Below are 15,841 nucleotides of genomic sequence, written 5' to 3' on the forward strand. Positions count from 1 at the left end.
TTGAAGGACCCCAAAAGTGGTGCCCTTTTGTGACAACCCCAGAAACACAGACTCCAGACCAGGCGATGCAAAAAGCAAGAGGCAGTTTTATTTCATTTGCACAAATGGGCCCTCTGCTGCCGCAAGCAGCGAGAAAGAGAGAGGAGCCCCGAGCAGTCATCTCACACAGCTTTTAAGGGGCAAAACCGCAAGATTAACATACCATAGGGTGGCGTAAGTTCATTGGATAATTTTCAGCAATTGACCTAATATGGCAGTTTGGAAGCGGTAGGGAGGTATGGTCAGTGGAAAAGTACTAGGTCAAAAGGGTATGACGGGGCGGGGGGGGGGGGGTCGTTTGAGGAAGAGAAGCGGGCTGCTACGTGCCTTACGTGCCTTGCAGTTTTCTTTGTTAAGTTTGAGCAAGCACAGGGGAGGGGTGGCCCATGTACATAACAGGAGGTTCTGTTGCCCAAATCTTTAAGTAATATTTAACCGTTCCTCTGAAAACCAGTTTGCTTCCCTATTTCCCAGGACCTGCATTGTTTAGGGGCTTTTGCGGGGGTCTCACATTCTCAGCTGTCAGCATTGAACTGGTCTAGTATCATTCGGGGAGTAAATCAGTAGATGGGAGAATTCTGACTGTCTGCCTTTCAAATTTAAAAAGAAATTATAAATTATTTTAATTTTTAGTACCGAATTCAAATAATATATAAAACACATTCTTCGGGGCTGGCACTGTGGCACAGCAGGTTAGGCCTTCACTTGCAGTGCCAGCATCCCATACAGAGTACTGTCCCAGTCCCAGCTGCTCCACTTCCAATCCAGCTCCCTGATAATGCATCTTGGAAGACAATAGATGACGGGCCAAGTACTTGGGCCCCGGCCACCTATGTGAGAGACCCTGGATGGAGTTCCAGGTTCCTTGTTTCAGCCTGGTCTAGCCTTGTTCTTGTGGCCATTTGAGGAGTAAGCCAGCAGATGGAAAATTTTTCTCTCTTTCTCTCTGTCAGTCTGCCTTTCAAATAAATACGTAAATCTTTCAAAAATCCATTCTTTGGGGCCAGCGCTGTGGCATAGAAGATTAAGACTCCACCTGCAGTGCCAGCATCCCATATAAGTGCTGTTTTGAGTCCCTGCTGATCCACTTCTCACCCAGCTCCCTGCTGATGCGCTTGGGAAGGCAGCAAAGGATGGTTCAAGTCCTTGTGCCTTGGCGCCTATGTTGGAGACCTGGAAGAAGCTCCTAGCCCCTGTCTTCTACCTGGCCCAGGCCTGGCCACTGGGGCATTTGAGGAGTAAACCAATGGATCAAAGACCTCTTTCTCTTTCTCTCTCTCTTTCTCTGCCTTTCAGATAAATAAATAAATCTTTTTAAGAAATACATTCTTTGTTTCATAACAACTATGTAATACTTTAAGAATTCATTTCTCTTATAAATCTAAAAACTCAGTGAAATCCAGGTAATGCTTACTTTCTTCACAAATTCTGCTTTCTATTAAGTCAGACTAATTCTGCCATTATTTTATACAAAAAAGATTCTAATATTCCTGTGTAGATTATACACACACACAGACACATACAAACACAGAGTTCATTATTAAGTTTTCAGAAACATAGTGCCCTGGTCAATAAACATATTCTTCTAAAAGTTAGAATACATCATTGAAACAAAGAGTTGCAAAAATATGACAGCAAAAACCATTATTTTACTGATACTGTTGTATTTATTAAAATAGTCCTAATCCTGAGGTATTCTTTTAAAAATAAACCTAATAGTATGGACATTCCTCAGAAATCTTAACATATATCTACCATATGACCCAGCTATCCCACTCATGGGAATTTACCTAAAGGAAATGAAATCATCATACCAAAGAGTTATTTGTACCCCTATATTAACAGCAACTCAATTCACAATAGCTAAAATATGGAAGCAACCCAAAATATCTATCAACTGATGCCTTGGATAAAGAAAATGTGGTATATAAACACAATAGAAAAATACTCAGCCATAAAATGGATTAAATTCTGTCTTTTGCAACAAAATGGATTCAACTAGAGACTATAGTACTTAGTGAAATAAACCAATCACAAAAAGACAAACATCATGTTTTCTCTGATATGTGATAGTTAATACACAATACCAAAAAAGTATAAGAATGAAACTGACATATTATAATCTGACTATTTTTATAGCCCTGGTCTATATATTCCTATGAAACAGTGGTTTTCTACTTTTCATTTTCTGAACATTATGGCTAGTGATGCATTATACTTGCTGAAAGTATGTTATTATAAAATTTTAAGAAAATAAAAAATAAGGAGAGATTGAGGGAGGAAAGAAGAAAGGGAAGTTTGACTACATTTCAGAATTGTACCTATGAAATAAATGAAATTTGTTCTCTTTATATTAAAAAATAAACCTGAGAAGTAAATTTTTGACAAAAATTCATGTATTAGAGGCTGGCATTGTGGCGTAGTGGGTAAAGCTGGCACCTGCAACACCAAAATCCCATATGGGTGCCAGTTGAAGTCCCAGATGCTCTACTTCCCATCCAGCTCCCTGCTACTGGCATGGGAAAAGCAACAGAAGATAGTCCAAGTGCTTGGGCCCCCGCCACCCATGTGAGAAACCTGTAAGAAACTCCTGGTTCCTGGTTTCAGCCTAGCTCAGCCCTAGCCTTTGCAGTCATCTGGGGAGTGAACCAGCAGATGGACGATCTCTCTCTCTCTCTCTCTCTCTCTTTCTCTGTAGCTCTTTCAAATAAATTTTTAAAAAAATATCTCTTAAAAATTCATATATTAAACATTCTTTCTGAATACTATGTAAATAAAGGCTTAGAATAAACTTCAATTTCTAACATAATAAGGCCCTAATAATTTATAAACACATGTTTCAGTGAGTAGATAAATAAGCCTGGCAAACATATTCAATAGATATCTTATAAAAACTACCATCAAAAGCAACATGAAACATACACATGAAAATTTCAAAGCAAGAATAACAAACTGGGATTGCTAAAGGAAAGAAAATGCTGATCCCCCTCTATTTCCCATTGGTTGTAATGTTTTGTCATAATTTTTTGAAAACCATAAATATGTTTAAGCAACAGTACCTAATACTTCTGAAATCAAAAAGCATTTACAGGGGCAGTGACCTTTAGCAAAACGACAAACCTTAGGTTAGATTCATGTTAAAGCTAGTGAGATTTCACATTCCTCAGAACACAATGGGTCTTTCATGCTTATTAGAAAATGCCTTTGGAGAATATTTGCAAAGAATGGATGGAATTCTCACTGTTGCAAGCACCCATTGAATTATTTAAAAGAACAATGAATGAATGACTAACTAGAAATGTTCCTTGAGTGTGCAGACATTTATATTACAAAAGAAAAGATTCAAGTCTAGCATTTTCTTGTGAGCAATCAGGAAGAGAGGTTAACTGTGGGTATCAATTCTTAAACTACTTGCAATTAAAATTTTAGTTGCCTTCTCTCCTTGGTTAACTAATGATTTTAAACCCTGTTTACTTGTAAATATTGCTTATTTTTCCACACTTATTTACACACATTGTACTCCAAGCTACAGCTCAAATTGGGATATAAGATGCTGCCAAAGAAGTGTACATTATAGCAAGATAAATACACTTAAAATAAGGAAAATGAGGCAAAGGAAAACTGAGACTGGAAAGATAAGGTAAGGCTAGGTAGGAGTGAATGCACAGAGAATGACATTGTCTTATACTCTAAAATGAAGTAAAGCATAAATTGGGTTCTAAGATTTCAAACAACCACTTCTGACTCAAAAACCTAGTTAAATATTCAGGGCTGGCACTGTGGCAAAGCAGGTTAGGGCCACGGCAGTGGTACCAGCATCCCATACAAGCACCTGTTGAGGTCCCAGCTGCCCCACTTCTGATCCAGCTTCTGCTGGTGTGCCTGGGATAGTAGCAGAAGATGGCCCTGATTCTTGGGCCCCTGCCACCCACATGAGAGATCCAGAGGAGGCTCCTGGCTCCTGGTTCCACCTGGTCCAGCTTTGGCTGTTGCAGCCATTTAGGGAGTGAGCCAGCAGATGAAGGATCTCTCTGTAATTCTGCTTTCAAAAGAACCAATGAGGGGGCCAGCACAGTGGCTCACTTAGTTAATCCTCCACCTGTGGCACCGGCATCCCATATGGGTGCTGGGTTCCAGTCCCGGTTGCTCCTCTTCCAGTCCAGCTCTCTGCTGTGGCCCGGGAGGGCAGTGGAGGATGGCCGAAGTGTTTGGGCCCTGCACCTGCAAGGGAGACCAGGAGGAAGCACCTGGTTCCTAGCTTTAGAATGGCGCAGCGCGCCAGCCGTAGCGGCCATTTGGGGGGTGAACCAACGGAAGGAAGACCTTTCTCTCTGTCTCTCTCTCACTGTCTAACTCTGCCTGTCAAATAAAAAAAAAAAAAAAAAAAAAAGAAGAACCAATGAATCTTTAAACAACAACAACAACAAAATTCAACACTCATGAGGTAAAAAACTGTCCAAGGAAAGCAGTTCTGACTTTAAGATGAAAGAAAACAAGTTTCCTATCAGCTCAGCTCTTATGTAATTACCAATAAAATGTATTTATTTTTCTAACAGTAGTTAGTTAATTAGTTAGTTAGTTAGTTAGTTTAAAGGCAGAGTGGCAAAGGGAGATGCAGAGAGAGAAAGCACTTCCATCTGTCGGCTCACTCCTCAAATGCCTACAATGGCTGGGCCAGGCCAAACCCAGGAGCCAAGAACTCAATCCATGTCTACCATACAGGTGGCAAGGATCCATGTACTTGTGCCAGGATCCACTGGCTCCCAGGTACTTCAGCAGAGAGTTGTACAGGAAGCAGAGTAGCCCAGATTCCAGCAGGCAGGGGATATGGGCACCCCAGGCGGCAGTTTAACCTGCTGCACCACAATGCCCCCCCCAGTAACATTTGTTTTCTTAAATATTTACACATACAGAATTCCATAAACCTGTTTCTTATGAAATTATCAGTATAAGTAAAAAAAAAAATTATAGCGATAGTAATTCTGAATGATTTTATCTAAATATGTACGCAATTTTCTGATGGTCTGGCTCAGTTTAAGAATATATTTCTCAGGGAAAAGAAAAGATGATATTCCAAAAAATAGAAGAGGAAAGCATAAAAGTATTGTGAAAAACATTTTTAGCAAATATGCAATAGCTAAAATATTTTCTCCATAAAAGTCTTGCATGTCCTTTGGTGGATTTCTTCCCACAAATTCTTACTGGTTTTGTTGTCATAAATGATTATCTAGTAGAAAATTAGGAATTTTAACTATTTATAGTTTGTTGTATATTGACTTCATTGTATAGCAACCTTACTGAAATCTATTAGTTACAATGATTTTTCTTTGTCTTGGTTTTGAAACTTCTAGCTAACATTTGTTTTTGTTTTTGTTTTTGTGAAGTCAAAGGGAGAAGGTTTCTTATATTCTCTATGAACCAAACATCTCCTAAATTCTTAATATCCAATAGACGAAGGCAGGTGCTACAGTGCAACTGGGTAAGACACCACTTGGGATGTCCTCATCCCAAATCAGAACGCTGGTTCTCATCCAGCTCCCTGCTAATGTATGTGTTAAGCAACAGATGATGGCTAAAGTACTTAGGTTCCTTCCACCTATGTGAGAGACGAGGATGAAGTTCCTGGCTTCTGACCTCAGTGTAGCCAACCCCAGGTTGTTGCAGGTTTGGGGGAAGTAAACCAGCAGATGGAAAATTTCCTTCTCGATCTTTCCTCTCTTCCTCTACACCTTTCAAATAAATAAATCTTAAAAGAAAAATCCAGGGCTGGCACTGTGGTACAGAGGGTTAAAGTCCCAGCCTGCAGTGTCAGCATCCCATATGGACACTAGTTCAAGTCTCGGCTGCTCCACTTCCAATCCTGCTCTCTGCTATGGCGTGGCAGAGCAGCGTAAGACAGCCCAGGTCCTTAGGAACCTGCACCCACGAGGGAGACCCAAAAGAGGATCCTGGCTCCTGGCTTCAGATCGGCACAGCTCCAGCTATTGCGGCCAATTGGGGAGTGAACCAGAGGACAGAAGACCTCTCTCTCTCTCTCTCTCTGCCTCTGCCTCTTTGTAACTCTGCCTTTCAAATAAATCAATAAGTATAAAAAAAAAAAAAGTATCCTAAGACCACAAAAGAAAAACTTACCAACAATGAACCCTAATCCTCATTCTACCACCTCCCCAACTAAATGTACACTTTTGAATAGGCAATTATTAAATTACATGCAAGCAATATAATATTAGACAGAAAAGTACACCCCAAAAGATCACAGACAACAAGATACCATCTTTGTTAAGTTAAAACCAATCAAAATGAAAATACATATACTTTGGGAGAAAAGGAAATAACAAACAGCCACTTCAAGATGATTGGTTAACTTAAATGGAGGAAGGTCAATAGATGGATTATGAAGACAACACAGTTGGATTACTACCAGACTTCTAGTTTTTATTGTGGGTGGTAGAGCTTCAGGTCATTACATTATTTGTTTAGACAGAGAAGAGGAATGGGTGAGGGGGAAAGAGAAAAGGAATGGGAAAGAGGAAGAGAAAAAAAGAAAAAACAAGAAGGCAGATAGATAAAAGTGCATCAAGCATGGACCAATGATGAAAGTATATTACAAACCAGGATTACCGAAGTTGAAAGGAGATGACACAAAATGAAGTTACATGACATGAGTGAGATGAAGATAAAAACTGCTCACAGCATGTAAGCTAATACCCAACCTATTACCTCTGGATAAAACTCAAAAGTTATTCATCCAGGCTATGCTTTTTTCCTGCTTCTAATTCCACGTCCCTTTCAATTATACTGTATAAAGCAACATGTTGTCCAATAAATGTGAGGCCTTCTACCACGGCCAATGAACCTTCTGCTCAGAGAGTAAAACCGAAAGCAGCAAGGAAGGAAAACAAATGGAAACGATGCTGATTCATCTACAGGCTTTCTGGAGTGGGGGTGACAATCCCCAAGCCTCTGAGCTGGCAACAGGTAACTGTTATTCAGTCATTCAATACTTAAATAAGTGCCAACCATATGTCAAATGTCACGATAAACACTGAGATCCTTCGGATTTATGATTAGGACAATCCTAACAAATTCTTGAATCTAGTTCATCACCTTTTCGAGAGCCCCAGAATCAACATATTCCTCAAGTTCAAGAATCAAGTTCACTTTCCACTTTATTTAGCTAATTATTCACACATGCAAATATCTAGGCAGCTCATTTATCAAAAGGCTATACTGGCTCTCCAAAATTAAAAGATGTCTATTACAAAATTGAAAAAAGAAAGCTACTTTTTCAACAGATGAGATTTAAGTGTGCTTATATCTGTTTTACCTGCTATCTCTAAAAGTAGATTTATGTGATCTCCTTCTGCCAGCTTCACAAATCCAACCCGGTCACCAAAACTTCCAATCCCTTGAAAAGTCAAAGTCAAATGTTTTCCTTGGAGGATTTCTTCTATGAGTGGTTTTAATTCCAAGAGAGCATCAATACCACTGGTGAGAGAGAACATATTTTTTAGTAACTTATTTAGTAATAAAGTATTCAAATCAAGGAACAAAGTAATCAATTTTAGGAAGATAAATTAATTCTTGTATTTGAACTAATTATATTAAAATTCAAAATACCTTCTAAATCTAACTCATATGTTTAAAACCATTATTTATTTTTTTTTTTTATTTATTTTTTTTTTTGGACAGGCAGAGTGGACAGTGAGAGACAGACAGAGAGAAAGGTCTTCCTTTTCCGTTGGTTCACCCCTCAATGGACTCTGCGGCCAGCGCGCTGCGGCTGGCACACCAAGCTGATCCGAAGCCAGGAGCCAGGTGCTTCCTCCTGGTCTCCCGTGCAGGTGCAGGGCCCAAGCACCTGGGCCATCTTCCACTGCACTCCTGGGCCATAGCAGAGAGCTGGACTGGAAGAGGAGCAACCAGGACAGAATCCGGTGCCCTGACTGGGACTAGAACCCAGTGTGCCAGCGCCGCAGGCAGAGGATTAGCCTAGTGAGCCACAGCGCTGGCCTAAAACCATTAATTTCTAAACAAAAACTATGGAATAAGTGAATTAAATCTTTACATAATTATAATCACTATTAAAGACATTAAAGCAGATACAATTTTATAGTCCACCAAACACTTGTATAACTGAGAAAGTATTGCACAGACAACTCAAAAAGCTCATTGATACTATATCTCAAAATATCTAGTACCTACAGGAGTTTGTATTAGATTACGTAGAAAGTTCTAGATTCTTTATTTTAAAAAAACTAATAATTACACAGTAGTCAAATCAAAACCACAATGAGATTTCACTTCACCCCAGTTAGAACGGCTCTCAAAGACAGACACCATATGTTTTCTCTGATCAGAGGTAACTAACAGAGTACCTAAAACATAACGTATTAGAGTAAAATGGACATTTTGAGATTCCATGATTGTTTACAGCCCTTGTCTCTTCTGTTTGGGAACAGTGTTTTTTTCTTCATATTATTTGCTGAACTCTTCTACTTAGTGTAAGGTTAACTTTACGATCATTAAGTAAACTGAAAGTATATCTTTATAAAAATTAAGAGTGGGAATAGGAGAGGAAGGAGAAAAAGTGTTGGAGCATGAGTGGAAGGGAATCTAGGGTAGGAAGGATCACAATCCTCCTAAACCTGTATATACAAAACACATGAAATTTGTATAACTTATATAAAATTTTAAAAATAAGTATACAGTAGTTAAATCAGCAATGTATTCTACTAAAATTTTATATACTTTATCTTGTAAAATACAATAACATCTATAATATAAAAATCATTACTATACAAGGATTCAAATAAAGAACAAGTTTAATTAGATTCTCTAAGCTCTATGTCTGTTATAGCTATTTAACCCACATGATTATAGGGCTTCTCTGTATTTCAAGTGCTTTTATTTAAAAAAAAAAAAAACAGATGTTTACTATATTGCTAAATTAGACGTAATCAAATTTTAATATTGAAAATTAGGATCAATTATTCCCATCTTGAAGGGAATTTTGGTAAAGATATGTTATTATGAGAAAAAAATTAAGATCTCACTAGAGGGCAGCAATTACTTAAAAAAGAAATAAGTACATTCTTAGAGGACAGAAAGGGTTTAAAAACATCCTTCTGGTGAACTATCATTAATTCAAATTATTTGGATCAGTGATTTGTTCATCAGTCAAATACTTGAAAAAAACATTTAGGTATATTTCTACATCTTTCTTCTTTCATATTTTTCAGTTAGTCTTCATGTCAAGTCTAACTGATTTTCATCCATGATTTTCAAATTCAATCTCACTTCTCTGTATATATATAATCTTTTAGAATAGCTATGAAAATGTCAATTTTTTTATTCCACCTCTAAATCCACATCTTAAATCCAATTTTAAGAAACAGTATTTATGTACCTCCAAAATGACATCATGCACACTGCTCTAATTTAATATTGTCTTTCATTGTGTCCTGTGGGTTAAAGTATGTAATAAAAGAACAGCCACTTTTGGCTCATCCATCATAAATTGGGGAAAATGAAGATATTCATTTTAAATTAAACTATACTAAAGCAGGCAATGAGTAAGGGCAGGACTTTTGAAAGAAAGTAAATTCTTTATACTATGTTTCTTTTAAAAAATCTGGATGATCTAAACTTAATCTAGTTTTCAGTTCTCTAGTAGAATTCAACAAATTTATTTATTTTTTTTAAGATTTCTTTATTTATTTGAAAGTCAGAGTTACACAGAGATAGGAGAGGCAGAGAGAGGTCTTCCATCTGACGGTTTACTCTTCAATTGGTTGCAATGGCTAGAGCTGCGTTAATCTGAAGCCAGGAGCCAGGAGCTTCTTCCGGGTCTCCAACCTGGGTGCAGAGCCCAAGGACTTAGGCCATCTTCTACTGCTTTCCCAGGCCATAGCAGAAAGCTGGATTGGAAGTGGAGCAGCCGGGATACGAACTGGCGTCCATATGGGATGCCAGTGCTTCAGGCCAGGGCGTTAACTCATTGCGCCACAGCACCAGCCCCCAACAAATTTATCTTAATGATAAGTTAATTCTCACACAATGAAAAGGATTCATAGTGCCTACCACTGACATGAAAATTCTTTTCGATAGAGTATCTTTCCAAGCAGAATTTATGGAACAACTTCTTTGTTTCTTTGTAGTAAGAGAAGTAAAAAAGTATACGCATACAAGAAACTAGAATTCAGACCCAAAGGTTGTATTTCAAATTAAAGCAGGATAGCTATCTTTCCAAATCAGCAACTAGGTTTGGCCTAATGCATTTCTATTCTTTTCCCTTACACTGTAAGGGCACAAAGGAACCAGATGATATCTACCTGAAGAAATTCATGAGTTTAACAAAAGCATGTATGTATTCCACTCCAACCCTTTGATCAATTATTTACTAAACATCTAAAATATGACACTAAACTCTGTAAAGTAATAATAAGATAAGAAACTGGCCGGCGCTGTGGCTCAATAGGCTAATCCTCCACCTGTGGCCTCAGCACACAGGTTCTAGTTCCAGGCAGGGCACTGGATTCTGTCCTGGTTGCTCCTCTTCCAGTCCAGCTCTCTGCTGTGGCCCGGGAAGGCAGTGGAGGATGGCCCAAGTCTTAGGGCCCTGCACCTGCATGGGAGACCAGGAGAAGCACCTGGCTCCTGGCTTCGGATCAGCTTGGTGTGCCAGCCACAGCTTGGTGTGCCAGCCACAGCGCGCTGGCCGCAGAGTCAATTGAGGGGTGAACCAACGGAAAAGGAAGACCTTTCTCTCTGTCTCTCACTGTCCACTCTGCCTGTCAAAAAAAATAAATAAATAAGAAACTGACAATCTAGCTATCTAGTATATTAGGATTAGCTTATAGGATGAAAATTAAAAATAAAAAGTTAAAACCTTTTTTTAAAAAGATCTATTTTATTTTATTTTATTTGATGGACAGAGTTACAAAGAGAGATCTTCCATCTGCTGGTTCACTCTCCAATGCTGGTTCTCTCTTCAATGGCCAGAGCTAGGCCAGGCTGAACAGGAGCCTGAACTCCATCCGGGTCTACGATGAGGGTACAGGGGCCCAAGAACCTGGGCTGCCTTCCGCTGTTTTCCCAGGCTTATTAGTAGGGAGCTGAATCAGAAGTGGAGCAGCTGAGACTCAAAGCAGCACCAATATGGGATGCCAGCATTGCAGACTTAACCTACTATGCCATAACTCGGACCCCCAAAAGTTATAACCTTTTAAAAATCTTTCACATAAACAAAGTCTTTCCAGAAAACAATCAATTTCACTCTCACTATCTAGCTGCCCAAATTAAGGACACAGGTTTAATCTCACCATTATCTAAAAGTTGATACCTCTGACTCTCCAGAAAATGGATGGGCCTCAGTCAATCAGTGGAAAGCCTTCATGGAAAACGCTAAGTACTCCTGAGAAAGGGCTTCTGCCTCCAGCCTGTCTTGGACTTGAGACTGTAACACCAACTCTTCCCTAGGTCTGCAGCCTGCCATACTGCACTGCGTATTTTAGACTCACCAACTCCCACAATCATGTGAGCCAATTCCTTAAATAAATCTCTTCATGTAAAGACATCTACGTCTACACAAACAGATATCCATATACATACACATTCTCCTGGTTCTGGTTTTCTGGAGAGCTTGACCATTCCAGTACACACAGGACCCTACTCCTTCCTCTCATTCTTTCATCTTCTTGGCATCTTTCTTGGCATCTCTCGTTCAAGAGCACTTTTTTTTTCTTCTCGTTGGCAAAGTGATCACCAAAGTGAGTCAAATAAAATCTTTCCTACTCTACCCACATAGAATGCCCAAGGCTGCTCTTGGGGAGATCGGTGTGAACAAACCAGAAGTCTGATCTCTAAAGACAAGAGGTTCTACAAAAGACATAATCATAATATTCAACAATGGCTAAATATTTTGAGTTATTTTATTTTCTCCATTTTATTTTACCTTTTCCTCACCCCCTTCCCCAATTCAAGCCTTGTTCTTCATTCCTAGGAGTCATACATGTCAAGGTATAAAACATAGTAATCCACAACACATTCTAGGTCTGGTTTTCCAGAGTTTAGGCTTAACAGAGTGGGTTATTACAGCAGGTAACAGGGAAACAGAATCATCTGAGAGTGTTTAGAGAACTGAAGGAAGAACAAGTTTTCTCCACTCCAGAATGGAATGGAAAGCACTAATCAACAACTGATACCCAAACTTTATGACACAACCCTGGAATCACATGGCATGGGACTATATACAAAGATTCTAAGAATAACTACAGTAGGGGCCGGTGCTGTAGTGGGTAAAGCCACCGCCTGCAGTGCTGACATCCAATATGGGTACCGGTTCAAGTCCCAGCTACTCCACTTCTGATCCAGTTCTCTGCTATGGCCTGAGAAAGCAGTGGGAGATGCCTGGAAAGGGGCCCCTGCACCTGCATGAGAGACCCAGAAGAAGCTCCAGGCTCCTGGCTTTGGATCGGCATAGCTTGGGCCATTACAGCCATTTGGGGAGTGAACCAGCAGATGGAAGACCTGTCTCCCTCTCTCCCTTTCTCTCTGTACTTCTCTGTAACTCTGCTTTTAAAATAAATAAATAAATATTAAAAATAAAAAAGAATAACTAAGGTGGAAGTGACTCTTGTTTTTAGTGCCATCTTGGAAACCTCCAAGCCAGGAGAGCCAAGTGGAAGAAGAAGCAAATGTGCAGGCGGAAATGCAAAAGAAGAATGATGAGACAGGGGTGCAAGTACAACACTGACTTGTATACCTGTGATGGCCAAAGGGACAGAAGTAATAAATGTCAGACCCTGGAACGCTGGTACAAATTTTTGGACTACCTGCCAGTATCTACAACTTGTCTCGAGATTCTGAAACTTCCATCTCCAATGGATCACAGAAATTGCCTATGAGACTCACTTTGCTGACCCCAAAACAGTCCCTGATGGCCCTTTGCCTGGGCCTGCAACATTCTGTACTAGTTTTGTTGTTAGTTGTGTCTCCAAGTGTAACACGTAAACAATAAATCATCTCTTCTGCTGTCTTAGCCAGAAAAAAAAGATGCAGAGTGTCCAATGTCCAATGGCCTAGTAAAATAGTAGCTCTAAGAGCTACTAACATTAAAGTGCCTACAATGTACCAGACCCTTCCTAAGAAATCTTGCATGATTGCCATGATTATTTTCTTCAGTTACTTAGAAAATAAACGATTTCCTCAAAGTCATTAATAAGAGGTGGTTGTGCCATGGATCCAGAATAATTACCTATAAGGTCAGACTCAAGAGTGTTTACATAATCAATATAAACAAAGCACCTGCATAACAAAAGGTTATCATGTGGTAATAAATAATACAATGAAAAGTCTAGATTAAGAAGAATCTATATAATTAACTCTATATATTGACTGCTAATAGCAACAAATTATAATGAAGAATACTTTTTTAGAATTTTAATGGCTTTTAGAGTTCTGCTATACTTATTCATATCAAGATAAAAATTTGGAAAATAATATTCAGGAATGTTGTATTACTTACATGTTTATTTCATCTTCATTTAATAATTGCATCACTAATAGGGTAACGTGAAAAGAACCATCACTGACCATGGCTTTGGCCAATCGCTTATCTTGCTGTATTATCTCATTTTGCAGAATCTTAATCCCTTTTGTTATCTAATCACACATGCACAAAAAGAAACAGAAATTAGGTGAGCAATGTTCCTGTATAGTAAATCATAAGTCAAGAAAAAAAACAAGTATCAACCAAATAAGCAACCAAAATCAGAATAATGCTGAGAGCCTTCAACAAAGCAAATACCCAATTGTATACTTGTTCTCAACTATCCTAGATGGCTGGAAAGCTTAATAGGATGAAAAATTTCAGAAAATCGAACAATGCTTGTTCATCTTAAGAGAATGGAGGCCAAAATCCTTATTTTGCAGATCAGGTCATTGGCTGAGTAGAAAAAAATCTCAATGGTCATGCATATTTTCAGAATATAAAATATGACTCACTAATTATGATCTTTCCTAAGGGGAAAAAATTGCCACAGAAAGGTCAAACCAAGCAGACAACATTCCATTTCTGTGAGAAGTAATATTTATTTCCCCCAAAGTGAATGTGTCTGAGAAACCATTCCTCATGGCCTTTGAAAATTTTTAGGATAGCAATAATTGCAACAAAAATGACCACTGAATTTTTCCTGACATGTGAGGAGGGGTATAACCATGGAGATAGGATTGAAAGAAGTCCAAATGTGTGGGTTAGAAACACTGTCTCAGTCTGCATCTGGGTGAAAATTCCCACAGACCTCGTCACCCACCTGCCTTCCCTCTACCCCCAGAATCCAGTCTGCTGAAACAGGAAAAGGAATGATGCCTCCCCCTCCTTTGCATCCATTTAGATCCAGTTCAGTCAATGCCTAAATGTGAGTGTTTAGGAGCAAAGTTTGAACTGAAATAGCAAAACCAGAGAAAAGAGAGCACATGGAAGGAAGCCCTAAGGAAACAGAAGCTCTGAGGCAGCAGAATATTACAGAGAAAAAAGGAAAAGGGAGGGAGCTGGCCATAGGAGCAGAATCCACAAAAAAAGCAGAGATAAGAAAGAATTGAATCATGAGCATAGCAACTGTTCTGATAGGAGAGTAACTGTTTTATCCTGAACAATGTTCCCATTATCTGTGGAATGTGATTGGGCAAATCATGAGACTCATGAGAAGCTGTCCTGGGATCTGACCTCCCGTTGACAAAGACTCTCCTTTGACCAAAACTTTATTCAGGCTCCTCTGAGTCCTCTGCTTGACTAAGCCCCACTTTGGGCTTCTCTCTCTGACTTTGCAGATTCTATTCTGAGCAAGAATCCTGCTGCCTCAGGTTGAAAAAAATACCCCCACCCTCCATAACTAAGATACCTTACTACCCTGGCTTTCCTTCAGCAATATCCCAGCAAGTCAGTCTGGCCGGAAATCATTTCGTTGATGTTTCTCTTAGTAACTTTCTATTCACTGACCCCCAACCCTTTTTCTCAGTTATAAATCCCTTGCTCTTGTTGGAATCAGTTTTAAGTCAAATGTCTCTCCACTGCAAGATTCTGTTGCAGTGGTCCCTATACCTATTTTCACAGCCACCTTGAATAAAGTCGCCTTTACCATCTTAGCAAGTATCATGAAAAATTTTTCTTTAATATTACCTATTGTTACAATTAATCTACAGCATTCAAAATAACCTCAGGACTTCTCTATTCCCTGTAATCTGAGAGAGGCTAACACAGGAAATGGTGTTTTCCCAGTAGGAAGTGTTAAAGCAAAATTAAAACAGAGACAAAGACTGAAAAATTCCTGAGCAAACAAAACCTACTAGGCCTTAAAAATAGCCTTAACCATGCTTAAACAGCAAGCGTAAGCAAAACTTGGGTCATTTCTGATTTTGTTGCCAGAGGCATAATTTAACTCCAATCAATCAAAAGCAGCCATCTAATATCCAACTATGTGAATGGAGATTTTCCAACATGATTAAAAACACACACACACATACACACACACAATTTTGCTTCCACTTTTTCCCTATAAAAACTCTAACACTTTGTCATAAGAACACTAAGCCTTTTTCAAGCTGGTGTTCTCCAATTCATGAATTGCTTCTTACTCATATAAGGTCTTTAAAATTTTGCTTTGCTTCAGATTATTCTTTTATGGTTTGATAACAGTGGTGGGAGTCAGAGGAGACTTCCAGTAACTGCTGGGAACTTCAAGGACCAGCCAAGAGGTATCCACTGAGAAGATTATACTCAGTACTTCTTGCTACATCTGGA

At 39.1% G+C, this 15,841-nt stretch overlaps 1 protein-coding gene across 6 annotated transcripts in view; it reads right to left on the bottom strand.

Moving 5' to 3' along the window:
• The window catches only part of AKAP7 (A-kinase anchoring protein 7), a 162,672-nt gene that overhangs the window by 95,751 nt on the left and 51,080 nt on the right, over window positions 1–15,841 (bottom strand). For all 6 annotated transcript variants that reach the window (XR_016233751.1, XR_016233750.1, XM_051855333.3 and 3 more), the window contains exons 4-5: window positions 13,568–13,704; window positions 7,367–7,527 (exon numbers count right to left, since the gene is read on the bottom strand). Coding sequence is in view for 4 of the 6 variants with exons in the window: in XM_051855333.3 (XP_051711293.1) it covers window positions 7,367–7,527; window positions 13,568–13,704 (298 nt within the window). In the remaining 2 variants the exon portion in view is untranslated. The remainder of the gene's footprint in view (window positions 1–7,366; window positions 7,528–13,567; window positions 13,705–15,841) is intronic.

Source organism: Oryctolagus cuniculus, chromosome 5 (genome assembly GCF_051225735.1).
Source record: "Oryctolagus cuniculus isolate XC-2025 breed Fujian yellow rabbit chromosome 5, ASM5122573v1, whole genome shotgun sequence".
Lineage (NCBI taxonomy): Eukaryota > Metazoa > Chordata > Mammalia > Lagomorpha > Leporidae > Oryctolagus > Oryctolagus cuniculus.